Below are 20,795 nucleotides of genomic sequence, written 5' to 3'. Positions count from 1 at the left end.
GTTGTATATGTGGTGGGTGGTTGGCAGGTATGGGGGTTATGGTGGGTGTGGGATGACCTTAGGGTTTGCGGGGTGTGTAGGAGAGGGGTTTGGGTGGGTGTGAGTGTGTGTGTAAGAAGGTGTGTTGGGGGGTGTGTGATTTGTGTATGTTATTGTGGAGTGAGGGTGATAGGGGTAGGTGTGAAAGTTGGTGGGTGTTGGTGGTGTACACATGGGGAAGGTGTATTGTCTGTGTTTAGGGGGGGTGTAGGGTGCGTGTGTTATGTTAGGAGTGTGCAGGCTGAGTGTGTGTGTGTGTGCGTGTTTGTGTGTAAAAGTATAGTAGACCATGGTATATGTGGGTGTAAGAGGCAGCACCGCGGGTCCCCCCACCCTGAGATGAGTGGGATGTGAGCGGAGTTGTGAGCAAAAGGGAGGCATGCTCATTTATGGCCATCGGGGGATGGCTGATAGGGGGGGTTGATGGCTGATAGGGGGGGCGGGATGGCTGGTTGGGGGGTGGGTTATATGGCTGATAGGGAGGGGGGTGGCCATCTATCATTGTGTGGCTGATGAATTGTTGGATGGGTGCGGGTGTATGGTGCTGGGGGGGAGAGACTTTGTGTATGTGGGGCTGGAGCGGCGAGAGCCCTGTCGCCTGCACACAGACAGGTGCGGGTGACGGGGATGTGTGAGTGCAGTGGGTCCCAGCGGCGTGGTGACTGGGGCTGGTGGTACAGTGTGGGCCGGGTCGGGAGAGAGTTTGTGCTGGGGATGTGGGGAGGGCGGGAGCGGTCTGTGCGGGTGCTGTGCGGAGGGTGGATAGCGGCGGTGTGGGCTGCGGCAGTCTGGCCCTCCGTGGTGGAGAAGGTGGATGCGCGAGGTGGAGGTGGGTTTGTGCGGCTGACGGGAGGGGCGGTGTGCGGTGCGGCAGGCTGGGCGGCTGTGGTGCGTGTACCTGCCACTGATGAATGTGGGAGGTGTTGTGCGGCGGGTGGGTTCGGTGCTGTGGGGTTAGGGTGGGCAGTGTGTGCCCAGTGTGTGTGTCAGTTATGCGGGCGTCAGGGTGGGGGGTGTCTGGGCCGTTCATGGCTGGATGTGGGAGCTGGTGGAGGGGGGGTTTGGGGTGTGTGGTGCGGGTGTCAGTGGGGTGTAGGTGCCATGGGAGGGGTGCATGGTTACCTGGCACTGTGGGGCGTCCGTGCACTGGTGGGTTGTGGCTGGGAATGGTAGGTGGATTCTGTGGCTGCTGCTCCGTTCTGCTAGTGGTGTGCTGGGACAGGGCAGGAGCTGCTGACTCCGCCCACCACTGTGACTCCTCCCAGCGTTAGAATGCCAATCACAGAGTCACAGGGCAAATATATAGGAGATAATATATAGAAAGATAGATAGATAGATGTACATATATTTTATATATATACACTGCTCAAAAAAGTAAAGGGAACACTGAAATAACATCCTAGATCTAAATGAATGAAATATTCTTATTAAATACTTTTTTCTTTACATAGTTGAATGTGCTGACAACAAAATAACACAAAAATTATTAATGGAAATCAAATTTATTAACCCATGGAGGTCTGGATTTGGAGTCACCCTCAAAATTAAAGTGGAAAAACACACTACAGGCTGATCCAACTTTGATGTAATGTCCTTAAAACAAGTCAAAATGAGGCTTAGTAGTGTATGTGGCCAGACCTCCATGGGTTAATAAATTTGATTTCCATTGATCATTTTTGTGTGATTTTGTTGTCAGCACATTCAACTATGTAAAGGACAAAGTATTTAATAATATTATTTCATTCATTCAGATCTAGGATGTGTTATTTTAGTGTTCCCTTTATTTTTTTGAGATATATATTTCTGCAGCGGGGTACACTGGTATTCCACAGGGAATAACGTCGGTGTGTAGAGTTAGATCTTGATCCGAGGCACCAACAGGCTAAAGCTTTGACTGTTCCCAGGATGCATTGCACCGCCGCCTCTATAGCCCCGCCTCCAGGCACTGGAGCTCAGTTTGTAAGTTGGTGCCTGCAGTGCAGGTCACTAACGGAGGGCTGCGCTAGGCAGCCCTGTAAAGAACTTATTAAGAAGACTTCAAGGGCCGCAGCACTTTCTATGTCATTCTGACATGCTGTGGTGGAGGTCCATCACCTCCCCCAGCCGCGCTGCATACTCCCGCAGCCTGGTTCCCGGGTACTTGTAGCAGAGGCGCACCTGACTTCAGGCACACATCACATCAGGGGTGATTTAAGAGGGTGCCCCAGGTGGGACCCGCTGGTAAATCACAGTCCGGTTGCGATCCCAGGAGATGGACCACGCCGCTGGCGTGGACAATATACTGCACAGGGACCCCACTATATCCACCAGGGCAGGGAGCACAGGTCGGATTTACTAAAATCCATTTAATATAGGCTCCATAGTACCCGGTGGTGAGGCCCAGCATAGGGAATAAGACATTTCTCTCTCTCTCTCACTCCCTGACAGAGATTTTGGCGCCATCTTCACTACTAGCTGGGCTGATCTCCGGGACTGCAGGGCTCTGTCTCCTCTGTAAAGCCGCCTGCCTCATCAGCGCTGTGCATTTACAGGCACTTAAGTATTCTACTTGTCATTTTAGACCGTATTAGTTAGTTACTGCTATCTGAATATTTAGTACAAGTATTCTATGATATACATCCAGTGCCTACTGTGCATTGTTATATCTATACTCATACATTTTTTTATGTAGTTTTACTAGTCCAGTGCAGTTTTATTGTTTATATGTAATAACTTCTGCATTATACATGTGACTGAGTGTGCCTGTAGCTGTTGTGTGGGATTCTATTCTCCTATATCACATATTGCTATCACTATATTCTGTACCCTGAGGGGCTAAGTGCGTCAGGGTCCCATATATATGGAATATACACTACAGTAGAATATACACTACATAATATATACGATTGGGTATTTTTACTGTGTGTTTGTCACCTCATACCGCTTAAATCCTCTGTTTTGTGTCCTGTGTTAACTGTCACATAACATAGGGGGTTATTTGCAGGTATTGTGTTTGTCTGGCTATATTGTTCTGTTACGCCCTAAGGCTACATTCCTTATAATGTCTGCCACACAGGGCGGGAATTCCGCGGACGCTTCTGCAGTACTGGCACCACAGATTTACCTGAGGGGAAAGTTTTAGCTGCTGGTTCAGGCGCTGGGTGCCATACACCCAGTCAACCTGCAGCACCTGTGGCCAATCAGGACCCACCTTGGGCAGCGTTCTCAAGTCTGCTGACTAAAACTTGTGACACATCTTACGCCCCCTGTGGGACCTCCTGTGCCATTGCAGCCACATATTGTCCCTGTAGTTAATCCACCCTGGGCGGATACTCTGTCTACCCAATTACAACAATTAAATCAATCTTTGGTTAGACAAAAGTCTACCCCCACGATCTTCTGAGACCAAGGGGTCATCTAAACAGGCCATTTCTATTTCGGATAATTCTTCCGATGAGGATGGGGAATATACTGATCCGTCAGACACTGATACAGTTGCTTCTGATGAGGAATCTATAGCCCAGGTTGATGTTCCTGACCTAGTGGAGGCTATTAAGCTAACTCTTCAAATAGATTATGACATTGAGCCTAGTACTGCATCTAAGAAACCTGATAAGTTCAAACGTCAGAAGGTTGCTAAAGTACTTTTACCACATTCTGACCATTTAATTGACATACGTCAGGAATCCTGGTCGTCTCCAATAAAAAAAAATTCCCTGTCTAAAAGATGCTAGCTCGTTATCCTATACCTGCGGAGTTGAGTAACAAGTGGGAAACTCCACCGCTGGTGGACTCTCGTGTCGCCCGTCTTGTGGTGTCATCTACTCGGCCTGTCACCACTGTCCCCTCACTGAAGGAACCAATGGATAAGCTTGTGGAGGGATGCCTGAAGTCTATTTACTCCCTTACTGGCGCTGTACATAGACCCACTATGGCAGCCTCCTGGGCTGCGAAAGGTATTGAAGCATGGGTTCAGGCAATTGAGGATGAGCTGCCTCAGAATTTTTCTGACTCTGCCGGACAATATTTGTCTTATGTTACCACTGCCTTCCACTATATTCAGGACGCGGCCTCTGATGCAGGTGTAATGGCGGCCAAGGCATCTACTACGTCTATCCTGGCTCATCGAATTATGTGGTTGAGGTCCTGGAAGGTGGACTTGGACTCCAAAAAGACCTTGGAGGTGCTCCCTTTTAAGGGAGACATCCTATTTGGGGAGGATCTGAACAAGATTTTAACTGCTAAGACTGCGTGTCTCCCAAATACTAATCCTTCTTCTGTTCTGAAGGCTAAGACTACCACCTTTCGTTCCTTTCGACCTCCAGGAAAAGCAAAGGCTCAAGCGTATCCACGACAGGCTTGTGCTTCCAAAACCACTAAGCCTAAATCTAAGCAATCCTGGGCCGCCCGTCAGACTGCTTCCAAACAAGACAAGCCTGCTGCATGACGGGGCGGGCCACCCCCTGGGGGACCCCAGGGTGGGAGTCTGACTTCTGCAGTTCGCCCAGGCCTGGTTAAAGACCACTTCGGACGCCTGGGTGCGGGAAGTTGTCTCTCACGGGTACGCAGTCTCTTTCAAGAGACGTCCCCCTCGCCAGTTTTGCACAACGGTTATCCCTGTGGATCCGTTAAAAGCGCAAACTCTACACTTGGTTGTACAATCCATCCTAGATACAAGAGTGGTAGTGCCGGTACCTCTCTCTCAGAGAGGCAGGGGATACTATTCGACCCTGTTTCTAGTTTTGAAGCCAAATGTGTCCTTCCGGCCTATACTCAACCTCAAATCATTCAACAAGTTTGTGAGAGTATCCAAATTCCGTATGGAAACTCTGCGCTCTATAGTGCTGGCCATGGAACCCGAAGACTATATGGTATCCCTGGACATACAGGATGTTGACCTGCACATACCTATTGCCATGTCGCATCAGCAATACCTGCGGTTTGCTATTGGCAACCTACATGATTAATTCCAGGCACTGCCTTTTGGATTGACCACGGCCCATCGAATCTTCACCAAGGTCATGGCCGTGATGACAGCTCTTCTCCACTGTCAGAGAATCAGGATCCTGCCATATCTGGACGACTTGCTGATACTGGCGAACTCCCAAGAGGGTTCTACTCAGTCATCTGAAACTGACTGTCCAATTCCTACAAGCCCATGGGTGGTTCATCAACTGGAAAAAGTCCTCGCTGGTCCCTGCTCTGAGCATGGTGCACCTGGGTGCATTACTGGACACACACAACCAATGATTGTTTTATGTCTCCAGAAAAGTCCTGAAACTTCAGGACAGGATCAGATATTTCCTCTCTCGCCCAAGATACACTAAGCGATGCAAGTACTAGGCCTCATGGTATCGGCTTTCGGCATGGTAGAGTACGCTCAATTTCATTCCCGCTCTCTGCAGAGGTTAATCCTTTCCAAGTGGGATGGCCGGCCTCATCGGATCAGGTCTCAAATGATCTCCTTGACTCCGGAGGTTCATCTGTCACTGAGCTGGTGGCTACAGGACCAACAGTTGAGCAGGGGCAGTCCTTCCTGGATCTCCAACTGGGTCCTCCTGACAACAGATGCCAGTCTGCGGAGTTGGGGTGCTGTGTTGGAGCAACACACTCTCTAGGGTCGGTGGACAAGGGAGGAATCTCTCCTCCCGATAAACATTCTGGAATTGCGGGCAATGTTCAATGCGTTGACACTGGCCCTGCCTCTAGTACAGAACAGGCCTGTTCAAGTACAATCCGACAACACCACCACGGTGGCGTACATAAATCATCAAGGTGGCACTTGAAGCCTCATGGCAATGCTGGAAGTATCAAAGATCCTCCGTTGGGTGGAACGCCATCTGCCAGCAATATCAGCAGTGTTCATTCCCGGAGCCCTCAACTGGGAAGTGGATTTCCTCAGTCGTCAGGACGTTCACGCCCGGGGAGTGGAGCCTCCATCCGGAAGTATTTCAACTCCTAGTGGACAAGAGGGGCCTACCAGATGTAGACATGATGGCGTCACGACACAATCACAAGGTTCCGGTCTTCGGATCAAGGACAAGAGATCCTCAAGCAGCGTTTGTGGATGCACTGGCAATTACATGGAACTTTCGGCTGCCATACGTGTTTTCTCCAGTGTCACTCCTGCCCAGGGTACTGCGGAAGTTCAATCAAGAAAGAGGAGTACTACTTCTAGTCACTCCAGCATGGCCCAGACTGCATTGGTTCTCAGACCTGCAGAGTCTCTCGATAGAGCGTCCTCTTGTACTTCCTCAACATCCAGACCTCCTCGTTCCGGGCCCTTGTGTCTACCCGGGCCTGCTCAGATTGGCTTTGATGGCGTGGCTCTTGAAGCTTCACTCCTGAGAGCCAAGGGATTCTCTGATGTGGTTATTCAAACTATGTTGAAAGCCCGTAAACCGGCTTCTGCATGGATTTATCATAGGGTCTGGAATTCTTACTTCACCTGGTGTGCTATGATGTATATACTTTCAAAACTTCCAGACTTTTGGTAACAGGTTCATATTTCTGCCTTGTCAGTGTTGTTTCAGAGGAAAATTGCGTCTCTCCCTGACGTTCATACTTTCACTCAGGATTCAGCCTCCCTATTTCTCTCCTGTGGCTCCAGGGGATCTGTCTGTTGTTTTGAATGTCCTACAATAGTCTCCATTTGAACCTCTTGAGTCTGTGGACCTTAAATGCCTTACGCTTAAGGTTGTTTTTCTGTTGGCTAGGAGGGTGTTGGACTTAGGCGCTTTGTCCTGTTGTCCGCCCTGATTTTTCACCGTGACCAGGCAGTTCTTAGAACTCGTCCCGGTTATCTGCCTAAGGTGGTGTCATCTTTCCATCTTAACCAAGAGATTGTGGTTCCGGCTTTTATCTCATCTGGTTTGTCCTCCAAAGAGCGGTCTTTGGATGTGGTACTGGCTGTCCGTATTTACGTGGAGAGGACTGCCTCTATCAGGAGGTCAGATTCCCTTTTCATACTTTTTGGTTTTCACAAACGTGGCTGGCCTGCGAATAAGCAAACCTTGGCCAGATGGATTAGAATGGTGATTGCACAAGCATATGCACAGGCTGGTCTTCCAGCTCCTGCTGCTATCAAAGCCCATTCTACTCTGTCTGTTGGACCTTCTTGGGCGGCCCGCCAAGGCTTGTCCGCTGAACAATTGTGCAAGGCGGCTACGTGGTCCTCTGTGAACACGTTCATCAGGTTCTATGCCTTTGATACTTCCGCTTCCCAGGATGCTTCCTTTGGACCCCGGGTTCTTGTACCCACTGCAGTGCGTCCCCTCCCATGAGTAACTGCTTTAGGATATCCCCAATGTTATTCCCTGTGGAATACCAGTGTACCCCGCTACAGAAAAGGAGATTTGGGGTAGACATACCATGGTTAAATCTTTCTGCGAGGTACACTGGATTCCACAGGGCGCCCACCCTGATGCACTTAGCTTCTTTGGGTTTGTATGGCATTAGCCGCTGGTACCTTCTTCTGTCGTGAGAATGTGGTTCTATGTGACTAACATCTGCCGTCTCTTTTACCTGCTACTGCATTGGACTGGTTAACGAAACTGAGCTCCAGTGCCTGGAGGCGGGGCTATAGAGGAGGCGGTGCAATGTATCCTGGGAACAGTCAAAGCTTTAGCCTGTTGGTGCCTCTGATCAAGATCCAACTCTACACTCCAATGTTATTCCCTGTGGAATCCAGTGTACCTCGCAGAAAGAGATTTAACCATGGTAAGTCTACCATAAATCTCCTTATGTCATCTCAGTATGGAACCCAAAAATGTGGGATTTGGGATTTTGGATAAGGGATACTCAACCTGTACAAGCAAATATTTTTATTATTACTTTGAAGAATTGTCTGTACTGATACCACTGAGCATTGGAAGACCAAAACCATTCTGTTTCATTGCATCGTCCTTATAATGTTCATCATTTACCTCCATAGAAGTACTGTGCTGACTGAGAATATTTATCCTCTGCTCTTGTTACAGGGAGTTCCAGAGAATGAGCGCAGGAGTACAAAGGCAGAGAGCGCCTGGCTTTTTAGGCTGTGGTACAACTTTGATCACAAGTATCCTTGGATATGATCTGTGTTTGTTTTTAGAAGAGATGCTTAACACATTCTTAGTTCTCTGAAGAGGTGACCATTATTTAAACACTTTTTCTTTGATAGCATTCAGCAGCAGAACCCTTAAAGTGGTTGATGCTTATGATACATTATACAGCCTTGGTTTCCTTTGTTTTATATCTTTGCCACCATTTTTAATGTTCTTGCCTTTTTTTGTTTATTTATTTTATTTATTAACAGTTTCTTATATAGCGCAGCAAATTCCGTTGCGCTTTACAATTTGAAATAACAATAACAAACTGGGTGATAACAGTCATAGAGGTAGGAAGGCCCTGCTCGCAAGCTTACAATCTATAGGGAAATAGGCATATGTACACAAGGAAAGGTGCTATCTATTGCATAGAATGAGAAGACGTGAGGATATGTGTGGACTGTACAGAGTGGATGTAATTTGATAGGAAGGTTTATGAAAGTTATGTGGGCGGTTCAGGAATTTGATACGCTTGCCTAAAGAGGTGAGTTTTGAGGGAACGCTTGAAGGTTTGGAGACTAGAGGAGAGTCTTATTGTGCGTGGTAGGGCATTCCACAGAGTGGGTGCAGCCCGATGAAAGTCCTGCAGTCGTGAGTGGGAGCGAGTAATGAGTGTGGATGAGAGACGCAGGTCTTGTGAAGAGCGAAGAGGTCGGGTTGGGAGATATTTTGTGATAAGCGAAGTGATGTACGTTGGTGTAGTATGGTTAATAGCCTTGTGTGTGAGTAAAAGTATTTTATATTGAATGCGGTAGAGTACAGGTAACCAATGGAGGGACTGACAGAGCGGATCTGCAGACGATGAACGTCTAGCGAGGAAGATAAGCCTCGCCGCAGCATTCAGAATGGATTGTAGTGGGGAGAGTCTCGTTTTGGGAAGACCAGTTAGGAGACTATTGCAATAATCAATGCGGGAGATAATGAGAGCGTGGATTAGAGTTTTAGCAGTGTCTTCTGTAAGGTATGGTCGTATTTTTGATATGTTTTTTAGATGCATGTAACATGATCTTGAGACAGATTGAATGTGGGGAACAAAGGACAGATCAGAGTCAAGGATGACACCTAGGCAGCGAGCTTGTGGGGTAGGGTAGATAGTCGAGTTTTCAACAGTGATAGAGATATCAGGTTGGTACCTACTATTGGCCGGTGGAAATATAATTAACTCTGTCTTTGAAATATTAAGTTTGAGGTGGCGAGATGTCATCCAGGATGAGATGGCAGAAAGGCATTCAGTGACCCGGCACAGTACAGATAGGGACAAGTCAGGGGAGGATAGGTAGATTTGAGTATCATCTGCGTACAGATGATACTGAAAACCAAAAGAGCTGATTAGTTTACCAAGAGATGAGGTATAGATAGAGAAAAGCAGAGGACCCAAGACTGAGCCTTGCGGTACTCCAACTGAAAGAGGTAGCGAAGAGGAGGTAGATTCAGAGAAGCGAACACTGAAGGAGCGATTAGATAGGTACGATAGGAACCAAGAAAGGGCTGTGTTTTTAAGACCTAGGGATTGTAGTGTCTGTATGAGAAGAGGGTGGTCTACAGTGTCAAAGGCAGCAGATAGATCTAGAAGAATAAGTAGTGAGTAGTTGCCTTTAGACTTCGTAGTGACCAAATCATTAACCACTTTAGTCAGTGCTGTCTCTGTGGAATGTTGGGAACGGAAGCCTGACTGAAGTGGGTCCAACAAAGTGTATGAGTTAAGAAAGTGTGTGAGTCGAGTGTAGGCAAGTCTCTCAAGTAGCTTAGAGAGAAAAGGGAGCTGAGAGATAGGGCGGTAGTTTGAGAGAGCATTAGGGTCAGAATTTTGTTTTTTTAAAATGGGAGTAATCACTGCATGCTTGAAGAGTGAAGGAAAAATACCAGTAGAGAGAGAGAGATTACAGATGTTAGTTAAGGTAGGGATGAGCACCAGAGACAGAGCTTTACTTATTTGTGAGGGTAAAGGATCAAGAGGAGAGGTAGTAGAGAAGCAGGATGAGAAGAGTGATGATACTTCATCTTCATTTGTGGGATCAAATGAAGAAAGAGTGCCAGAGGGTTCAGGTAAAGAACGGAGCAGGTCACTGGCTGCCGAAGAGCATACCATTTCATCTCGGATCTTATCAATCTTCTCCTTGAAGTAGGAAGCAAGATCCTGTGCCTTGATAGTGGCTGGTGGGGTAGGTGCGGGAGGATTCAGAAGTGATTTAAATGAATTAAAGAGTCGTTTGGGGTTAGAGGCTTGAGCAGAGATAAGAGTTTGGAAATATGTTTGTTTGGCAGTGTCCAGGGCATTTTTATAAGAATGGTAGACTGTCTTATATGTGAGGAAGTCACTTGAAATACGAGATTTACGCCGCTGACGTTAATGTTTTCGTGTGAGTTTTTGTAGTTGTCTTGTTAATTTGGAGTGCCATGGTTGACATCTAGGCCTACGTGGAGTGTGATGGGTAGCTGGAGCCACTTCATCAAGGGCTAGTTCTGCCTTTTTTTGTTACTAATTTTCATCTCCAGGAAAATTGTGAAGTGGGCAAGGATCATATCTTAATGCTGAGAGCACATTTCAGCAGATGAATGACCCTGCGGGAGGCAGAAATCTGTCAGGTGAATCGGGGGAAATTGGAAGCAGCGCCAAAGTAGGGCTCACCGGCACCCTGTGCCGTCCCGGGCCTGAACACATGATGATACATGATGGGGCAGGCCCGTTGTCGACAGCACCGGTTGCACACACTTCCCTTTCCCTATGGCCATGACCAAGTTCCTTCTGTACAAACCACTGATGTGAAGATCCTTCATAATTACTAGAGAACGTTGTAGCGTTAAATGCTTCTGTATGAAATGAAGTTTATACATCAAACTATGGTATATTGCCATAAAGTCTAGTGAAAATTGTAAATTCTAGATTTATTTTTTTACATTGATGGGTCAATATAGTGACATAGTGGTAAGCATGTTTCTCTGATTCAATTCCCAACCCAGTAAGACAATGGTCTTGGCCGGGGTGCAGTCATAAGATCGCTATTCACAATGTTGAGAATCGTCATATTGACACAGCAAGTCGACCGTTATCATATTGACACTTTTGAAATCCCGGCATTCTCAGAATGTTGACATTAGGGTTAGTTAGGCTGTGGACAGAATGGTTAGGGTTGGGCTACTTTGGCTAGGATTAGGTACTAGGGAGAAGTGTAGAGATAGGGGAGAGTACTCACTGGTACGCCACTTGCCAGATGTCTGCACCAAAACTTCTCCACACATGACTGTCGGGACCCAAAAGCTGTCGCTGAAGACATGTCTGCCTTTGGGACCCGGTAAACCACCGCTAGGCGTTATGAATGTTGACATGATTAATGTTGACTTACCATACCACACACGATTTTGCCATGGAACCAGTCCAGTTGTGTGAATGTTAAGTGAATAAAATAGACAACAGTTACTTTAAAATTCTTAATCCGTATTCAAATGTAACAAATCCATGACGGAAACTGATGTTTGGATCTCCAATCTTCTGGGGGGTGGGTGTCTGTACAGCATTTGGTATATGACATTTTTATGTTATGTATCTTTTACAATGATAGAAACTGCACCTTTCTGTAGGATTTCCTTAATTTTGTACAGCTATCTAAAACCTCTGTTAACACACAGCGGACCGCCCCTCACCGCTACTCTTCCCAGTTGCTGTGGTCCATTGGCAAGATGCCTAACAAGTCCGCAGGCCTATGAGGTAAGGTTACGGGGAAACCCATCGGCAACCTCCATTGTATAAAATAGGTGTTGTGTCTATTTAAAAAAGGGTGTGTGAGAATGTAAGTTGTAATTGGTCATATATTTTGTTTCTAGTATGTAGTCAAATATGTTCATCTATTTTCTTGTAACCTAATACTTATATCACACAGGCACTTTGTGGGCTTGTGTATGGAATTCAGTACATTCTCGTGGTCACAACTGAAATGTATGCAAGTCCATATTGGTGATTGATGGGTCACATGGCTTCTGTGTCTGGCTTTGTTACACACTCCACCTCTCACTCTATATTATGTGACAAGCAGAGCGTGTTCTCTGGAAAGAATGTTGTAAGGGCCTATGAAGGAAAAATTGCATCTTACTGTTCCTGAATATGGTTTCCAAGTTATGGGACATAAATGTAAACTATTCATGTGTATCTACAACAAAGAGCAGAGAAGATGCCAATGTTTCCTAGAAGAGCTGTGACATGATCAGTAAATATAGGTTGATTTGCTGTATTCATTGTATGTAAAAGTTACTGTGAAGGTTGTATATGGCTCGTTTGTTCTCAAGTGTTTTGATAGATAACATTTATTATTGCACGTCCACTCTTTAAAGCAAGATATTGTTGAGACAGTCAACCTTGTAAATGACAGTATTAATACTAATGTTGCTGTAACAGCCTCTGCAATTTCTCTTACACTAAAGTTTTTGTTTTGGCTCAAATTTTACAAATATTTTTAATGAGGTAATTTTTCAGGATAAAATTAGGCATAATTTAAATAGTTCTCCATTGTCTGATGAATTAAATATATTGACTTGTATAGGTCACCACATAACTATTACTAAATACATTTCTTTCTTTTTTTTCACTTACGTGTGCTTTTCATCCATGTTTTTATTTTTTTTATTTTTGTTCTGAGGATTTTTGGTTTCACTGCTATGTCAGATAGTCTGCTACCTAGATTACAGTTCTGTGTACAAAGAAATAAATATGGGTATAACTTATCCGGCGCTATTGCTTTAAATGCAGGTCATGCGAGTACAATTCTGGTTAGGCTTTCCCTTCAGGCAGTATTCAATCATTCAAATGATATATGGGAATGAAAAAGAAATGTAATATAGTGAAGTACAATTTCATATGCTTTTAATGTTTAAAAAAAGATTCTCGCTCCACACAATGCATATACGGCAATCTATCCAGCACAGGTGAAATGAAGGTAATTACCAGAGTCCTTTGAACTGAATAAACAGTTCAAAACAGCATGTATAGAGTGAGTCCCGGGCACCCTTGATGTTAGGCAATGCTGCAATGGATATTCCGGTGTCACAGTCACACATCCGTCCTGGATTTGCCGCCGCCGCTGCCGCCTCCAACGCGTTTCCACCCCCTGCACTGGGGTCTTTCTCAAGGAGTTTGTGTATGGAGCTTCCAAAGTCCTGGATATTTAAATGGCCTCTGTCCAATGAGAGCGCTCTGGTAGCAGCTGATCACTATTACAATAATTCCCTAATTGTCCCACGATCAGCTGTAGCAGTAGCGCGTAACCATGGTGATGTGATGTCACTTCCTTTTTCTGTCTCTAACGTACTACATTTCCCATAGTACTTGGTAAGGTCGCTGTAGCTGTCTGTGTGTTGCCATGGAGACATTTTCTTACTTCCACTGACGGGCCGAGGCGGCACTACATCTCCCGCAATGCTCCACGCGGTTGTTGTATGTTTCTATAGTGATCTCGTATGTCACTTCCGGTCCGCGGCTCCCGCATCTAAGGATGAATCTTTACACTAAATGTCTTGGGAGACTGTTTTATAAAATTGCGGGCTGATGGTTCCAGGAGCTGTTTAGTAAAATACACAGTATATAAGAGGGCAATATTCATAGATACAAGTTAAAATGCACATTTTGCAATGTATTTAAAAACCTTCCCCATACAGATCTCGTGCTGCAGCTTAATTCTCAATATAAAGTGACAGTGCTTATAATGAGGTGCAAAGTGCTATAAAATGTTGATGTCAATAAAAGGCGGTGAGGTTATATTCTACAGAGATTTACAGTATCTATAAAAACCATTTGATTTCAAAATCTGAGTTGAGGCCCCCAGGCTTTAAAGTCCCCAACTCAAAAATAAATTTCATTTCAGACTTTGCTAATTGAGCCGCTAGGTCCCTTTTCCTACGGTGGCCCTGTACATGTCTTAGACCAAAAAATCTCCTAATTTCAGACGTTTTGTTATTGTGTTTTAGTCTGAAGTGCTCAGATAGGGCATGGGTTTGTAAACCCTTCTTTATATTTCGGAGATGCTCGCTTACTCTCACTTTAAGCGGTCTGGATGTGCGGCCTATATAATATAGGCCGCAAGTACACTCTATTCCATAAATTACATTCTTGGTATTGCATGTAATGAATTCTTTAATTGTTTCTGTCCTGCTGTTAATTGTGACTTCAGGAAGTTTTCTGTTATCCCCTTTGACTTCTTTGCAGCCAACACAGGAGCCGCATCTGTAGAAGCCTTTTGATTTTATAGAACTGGGTTGAATTGTATTTGATGGGAGTAAACTCTTTATCACCTTAGATCCAATGGTGGGAGCCCTTCTATAGATACACTTCGGTCTGGTAGGTAGCAGTTTTCCAATGATGGGGTCTTTCCTTAAGATCCCCCAATGTTTTGATAGGATTCTTTCCATATGTTTGTATTGGCTATTATAAGTAGTGATAAATGCCCAATTCTGGAATGATGGGTTATTTTTTGATTTGTTTTTTTTTTTGTTAGTAGAGATTTTCTTTCAATTTTTTCTACTTGGTGAGTGGCTTCCTCAATGACACTTTCTTTATATCCTGAGGCTACAAATTTCTTCTTCATAGATTCTGCCTGTTGGATATAGTTTTCGTTTTTTGAGCAGTTGCGTTTCAATCGTCTGAGTTGTCCCCCAGGAATTGATCCCAACCAATTTGGGTGGTGGCAACTCATTGCCTGGAGAAATGTGCCCGAATCGGTTGGTTTTGTGAAACATCTTGTTTGAATATGGCCATCTTCTATGAAGAGTGTGATGTCTAAAAAATCAACTGTGATTTCACTGTTATTAAATGTGAATTCGATGTTAAAATCATTGGTGTTAAGATAGAGGAAGAACTCCTCAAGGGATTCTTTACCGCCTCTCCATATAAAAAACACGTCATCTATATAACGTGACCAGGACACCAGGTTCGCTCCGAAGGGGTTATTATTCCATATTCTTTCATTTTCCCAATGCCCCATAAAGATATTAGCGTAACTCGGAGCGAACCTGGTGCCCATGGCGGTGCCCACCTTCTGCATGTAAAAATCATCATCGTAGAGGAAATAATTGTTTGTTAAGATAAAATGTACTCCTTCGCCAATAAATTCCTGTAGTTTAGTGTCAAGTGGACTTCTTTCTAGGAAATTTTTCACCGCTCTCTCCCCTCTTTCATGGTCGATGATTGAATATAAGGAGCGGACATCCGCTGTTACCATTATGAGACCCTCTTCCCAAGTGATGGTTTCTAAAGAATTTAAGAACTCTGTGGTGTCTTTGAGATGGGATCTATTCTGTAGGACCAAGGGCTGTAAATGAAAGTCGATAAATTCAGATAGATTGGCAGTGGCCGAATTAATACCTGAAATTATAGGTCTTCCCGGTGGATGGGTGGGGTTTTTGTCAATTTTCGGGAGGATGTATAGTACCGGAGTCATGGGCTCCCTTTGAAATAAGAATTTAAATTCTTTCTCCCCTAATACGTTGATCTTCCTGTATTTGTCCAGCAAAGCCTCCAAATTATTCAGTATGCCCTCAGTTGGGTCAGCACGGAGTTTGTGGTATGTTCCTCTATCGTCTAGATGTCTCAAGACCTCTTGATTGTACCATGCTCTGGTCATGATAACAATGCCCCCTCCCTTATCTGCTGGCTTGATAACTATTTCGGAGTTTTCGCTCAGATTTTTTAAAGCCAGTTTTTCTTTCCGGGTTAAATTGGGTTTGATGTTATCACTACTGAGGGTCTGTATCTCGTCTGTACAGAGACTTAAAAAGGTTTCTAAAAAGTTTCCTCTCATATGTACAGGGTTAAAAACTGTTTTAAAATTTTGGTTTAAAATGTATATTCTGAGTATCTCTTTCAAAAGTTTCACCATTAAGTTCCTTATTAAGGAAAAAACTTTTTGATGCTCAATTTTCTAATGAATTTGTTAAGGTCTACATAGGTGGAGAACTTATTAAGCGGTAGGGAGGGGGCATATTTCAAGCCCTTTTCCAGTACCTTAATTTCATCTCTTGCTAGTAAATGGTTGCTGAGATTGAAAATTTTGGTTTTTCCATCTACCTTAGTTACTGACTCCTTTCCCTTTTTTGAATTGATTGTGCGTATATTTCTTTTTTTTAATCTATTTTTTATCCGTTTGGCAATTTTTCCTCCTCTGCAGCCTCTTTTGGTTTTTGTTTTTATTTTATATGTTGGCGGTTTCTTCCCCTGTACAAAAAAGACGGTGTCTCCTGTGAATCTGAGAGTACTTGATATTTGTTCCCTCTATAATCAACCTGACTAAAATCTTCCTTGTTATATCTCCGTCTTCCTTGGTTCTCATTTCTTTGATTCTGGATCCCATTTTTTCTTTTGTCTATTTGATCTTGATGATTCTTTTTACGGTGGGTGTCAATTTGTCTTGGATTTCTCTGGGGATTTCTCCTCGTTTCTTCTTCTAACTTATATTGATGTTGTTTCCACTCATCATAGTTGTTGTAAATGACCCTATCATCTTGTTTCCTTCCTTCCCGTTCTTGTATTCTGTTGTTATTATCTTTCCTTATGTCCTGTTTTCTGGTTAGGTTTTTCTTTTTTCGTCCTATCGATTTATTCCTCCTCCCATTTTCTCTCTAAACTAAACTACAGGAATTTATTGGCGAAGGAGTACATTTTATCTTAACGAACAATTATTTCCTCTACGATGATGATTTTTACATGCAGAAGGTGGGCACCGCCATGGGCACCAGGTTCGCTCCGAGTTACGCTAATATCTTTATGGGGCATTGGGAAAATGAAAGAATATGGAATAATAACCCCTTCGTAGCGAACCTGGTGTCCTGGTCACGTTATATAGATGACGTGTTTTTTATATGGAGAGGCGGTAAAGAATCCCTTGAGGAGTTCTTCCTCTATCTTAACACCAATGATTTTAACATCGAATTCACATTTAATAACAGTGAAATCACTGTTGATTTTTTAGACATCACACTCTTCATAGAAGATGGCCATATTCAAACAAGATGTTTCACAAAACCAACCGATTCGGGCACATTTCTCCAGGCAATGAGTTGCCACCACCCAAATTGGTTGGGATCAATTCCTGGGGGACAACTCAGACGATTGAAACGTAACTGCTCAAAAAACGAAAACTATATCCAACAGGCAGAATCTATGAAGAAGAAATTTGTAGCCTCAGGATATAAAGAAAGTGTCATTGAGGAAGCCACTCACCAAGTAGAAAAAATTGAAAGAAAATCTCTACTAACAAAAAAAACCAAATCAAAAAATAACCCATCATTCCAGAATTGGGCATTTATCACTACTTACAATAGCCAATACAAACATATGGAAAGAATCCTATCAAAACATTGGGGGATCTTAAGGAAAGACCCCATCATTGGAAAACTGCTACCTACCAGACCGAAGTGTATCTATAGAAAGGCTCCCACCATTGGATCTAAGGTGATAAAGAGTTTACTCCCATCAAATACAATTCAACCCAGTTCTATAAAATCAAAAGGCTTCTACAGATGCGGCTCCTGTGTTGGCTGCAAAGAAGTCAAAGGGGATAACAGAAAACTTCCTGAAGTCACAATTAACAGCAGGACAGAAACAATTAAAGAATTCATTACATGCAATACCAAGAATGTAATTTATGGAATAGAGTGTACTTGCGGCCTATATTATATAGGCCGCACATCCAGACCGCTTAAAGGGAGAGTAAGCGAGCATCTCCGAAATATAAAGAAGGGTTTACAAACCCATGCCCTATCTGAGCACTTCAGACTAAAACACAATAACAAAACGTCTGAAATTAGGAGATTTTTTGGTCTAAGACATGTACAGGGCCACCGTAGGAAAAGGGACCTAGCGGCTCAATTAGCAAAGTCTGAAATGAAATTTATTTTTGAGTTGGGGACTTTAAAGCCTGGGGGCCTCAACTCAGATTTTGAAATCAAATGGTTTTTATAGATACTGTAAATCTCTGTAGAATATAACCTCACCGCCTTTTATTGACATCAACATTTTATAGCACTTTGCACCTCATTATAAGCACTGTCACTTTATATTGAGAATTAAGCTGCAGCACGAGATCTGTATGGGGAAGGTTTTTAAATACATTGCAAAATGTGCATTTTAACTTGTATCTATGAATATTGCCCTCTTATATACTGTGTATTTTACTAAACAGCTCCTGGAACCATCAGCCCGCAATTTTATAAAACAGTCTCCCAAGACATTTAGTGTAAAGATTCATCCTTAGATGCGGGAGCCGCGGACCGGAAGTGACATACGAGATCACTATAGAAACATACAACAACCGCGTGGAGCATTGCGGGAGATGTAGTGCCGCCTCGGCCCGTCAGTGGAAGTAAGAAAATGTCTCCATGGCAACACACAGACCGCTACAGCGACCTTACCAAGTACTATGGGAAATGTAGTACGTTAGAGACAGAAAAAGGAAGTGACATCACATCACCATGGTTACGCGCTACTGCTACAGCTGAACGTGGGACAATTAGGGAATTATTGTAATAGTGATCAGCTGCTACCAGAGCGCTCTCATTGGACAGAGGCCATTTAAATATCCAGGACTTTGGAAGCTCCATACACAAACTCCTTGAGAAAGACCCCAGTGCAGGGGGTGGAAACGCGTTGGAGGCGGCAGAGGCGGCAAATCCAGGACGGATGTGTGACTGTGACACCGGAATATCCATTGCAGCATTGCCTAACATCAAGGGTGCCCGGGACTCACTCTATACATGCTGTTTTGAACTGTTTATTCAGTTCAAAGGACTCTGGTAATTACCTTCATTTCACCTGTGCTGGATAGATTGCCGTATATGCATTGTGTGGAGCGAAAATCTTTTTTTAAACATTAAAAGCATATGAAATTGTACTTAACTATATTACATTTCTTTTTCATTCCCATGTATCATTTGAATGATTGAATACTGCCTGAAGGGAAAGCCTAACCAGAATTGTACTCGCATGACCTGCATTTAAAGCAATAGCGCCGGATAAGTTATACCCATATTTATTTCTTTGTACACGTTTGTGGTGGAGGTTGGAGGAATACTCCAATTGGTGGCATTTCATATCTGGCTGCACATTGTTTTCTTTTTAGCGCATCACACTGTGGTCTTACGTCCCTGTCTCTTTAATATTAGATTACAGTTCTGTCCAATGCAGAGAGCAACATTGGAGGACTTGGATCTCAGAGTAAATAACTTTAATGACGCAAAATATGGCTAAAAAGCACAGTATGAAGCCATGTAATTAATAAATGTATTCATTAACAGGTCACATCCAAATAAATTACCCTTATCTGACTAGACACTCCTCAAACTTTTTTAATCTCTTTAAAATAAAATGTACAAAAGGTTTATCTCCTGTTTCAGAACCAGGAGCAGCTAAAGGATGACGATTCAGATCTCATATTGAATGATGGTGACATCAGCTTAACGTACGGCGACACGACTGTGAGCACAGAACCCATATCATCTAGGAGGGGTATAGGGAACCATTCTGAGGATGCCATTGATCGGGAGCTTACCTGTGGGGATAATGAACTCATCTTAAGAGGAACACGCCTGGTCATGGAAGAATGTGAAGCTCCAGGGAGTCTGCAAGTCACCAGAAGACCAAGTCCCATGTAGTTATTTATTTTTTTAAAGCGGAGGGAGCTCCTCATCTTTGACAATGAAATGTTTGTGTTTTTAATAATAGCGATATATAGTACTACCTACTGCATGGCTCCGATTGTTTGAGCAGTATAAATGCTATTTATATGGCATCAGAAGATAATATTCTTCTTGATGCGAATTGGAAAGATGAAGTTACAATTTTCGTTTTGGGGAAAGCTATTTGATTGCACTTTAAGTGAAGCCACCTAACAAGGCAATGGTGATTGCACAACGCTGTATGGTGAATTTCACAGCATCCCCCAACTAGTAATGTGAAAATATTTGCCAATGGGTTTTTTTTCTTTTCTGTGTGTTACTTGAAATATTACTCGGGGTTTATGATAATTTTTGTTCTGTCACTTTTGCACTGTCAATAGAAGGAATGTTGTATAATGTAATATAATCTTTGTTTCTTTCTAAAAATCCAGCAGCGCATGCAAGAGCAATGTTCTGCTTTTTCCTCTGAAAGCAGATGGTTCAAATACGATACATCCCTATTAAATGCGAGCTCTTGGCTTCTTCTCAACAAATCATGTTTTTGTGCAGTGGCCTAAACAGATTTCATTGGAGAGGACTGGAGTCTAGCTGGCCACTCTTGTAAATTATTTTCAGGCCAGAAACTGACCGGTGTCTCTTATTTTGCATCTATCCTGTGGCAGTAAAAAAAAAAAAAATGGACAAATTCTAGTGTTTCCAGCCAAAATGTGTTTTAAGAAAAGATGTTTTTCATGCCAAAGTTTATTTTTAAGTGCGCATTCCACGGGAGACTGTTGAAACATAGCACAGCCATTACAAAACTTTATTTCAGACATTTTTGTTAGAAACTTATGTTAAAGGAACCTTAGCCCTTAACAATAAATTTGTATTATTTGCTCCAAAAACTGTTAACCGCTTAGAGGAAAAATGCAGCTCATGAATCAGTTTATTTTTTTGTGTGCAATTTAACTCCTTGTAGTCAAATATATCTGCAGATTTACTTTTTTCAGCTATTCTGCAAGAAAAACACAAGCAAAACACCTTGCGAATATTGTT

General features: G+C 43.5%; 1 protein-coding gene across 1 annotated transcript in view; it reads left to right on the top strand.

The window, feature by feature from the left end:
- Nucleotides 1-19,785, top strand: part of SLC9A6 (solute carrier family 9 member A6) — a 161,570-nt gene extending 141,785 nt beyond the window's left edge. Inside the window, exons 14-16 of the mRNA XM_063937453.1 lie at nucleotides 7,998-8,077; nucleotides 11,706-11,811; nucleotides 19,479-19,785. Of these exons, the coding sequence (XP_063793523.1) occupies nucleotides 7,998-8,077; nucleotides 11,706-11,811; nucleotides 19,479-19,736 (444 nt within the window). The 3' untranslated portion in view covers nucleotides 19,737-19,785. The remainder of the gene's footprint in view (nucleotides 1-7,997; nucleotides 8,078-11,705; nucleotides 11,812-19,478) is intronic.
- The last annotated feature ends 1,010 nt before the right edge of the window (nucleotides 19,786-20,795 follow it).

The sequence above is a fragment of the Pseudophryne corroboree genome, chromosome 8, assembly GCF_028390025.1.
Source record: "Pseudophryne corroboree isolate aPseCor3 chromosome 8, aPseCor3.hap2, whole genome shotgun sequence".
NCBI classification, from domain to species: domain Eukaryota; kingdom Metazoa; phylum Chordata; class Amphibia; order Anura; family Myobatrachidae; genus Pseudophryne; species Pseudophryne corroboree.
The sequence above is the reverse complement of the archived record's forward strand: the minus strand, read 5'-3'. Positions and strand labels throughout refer to the sequence as shown.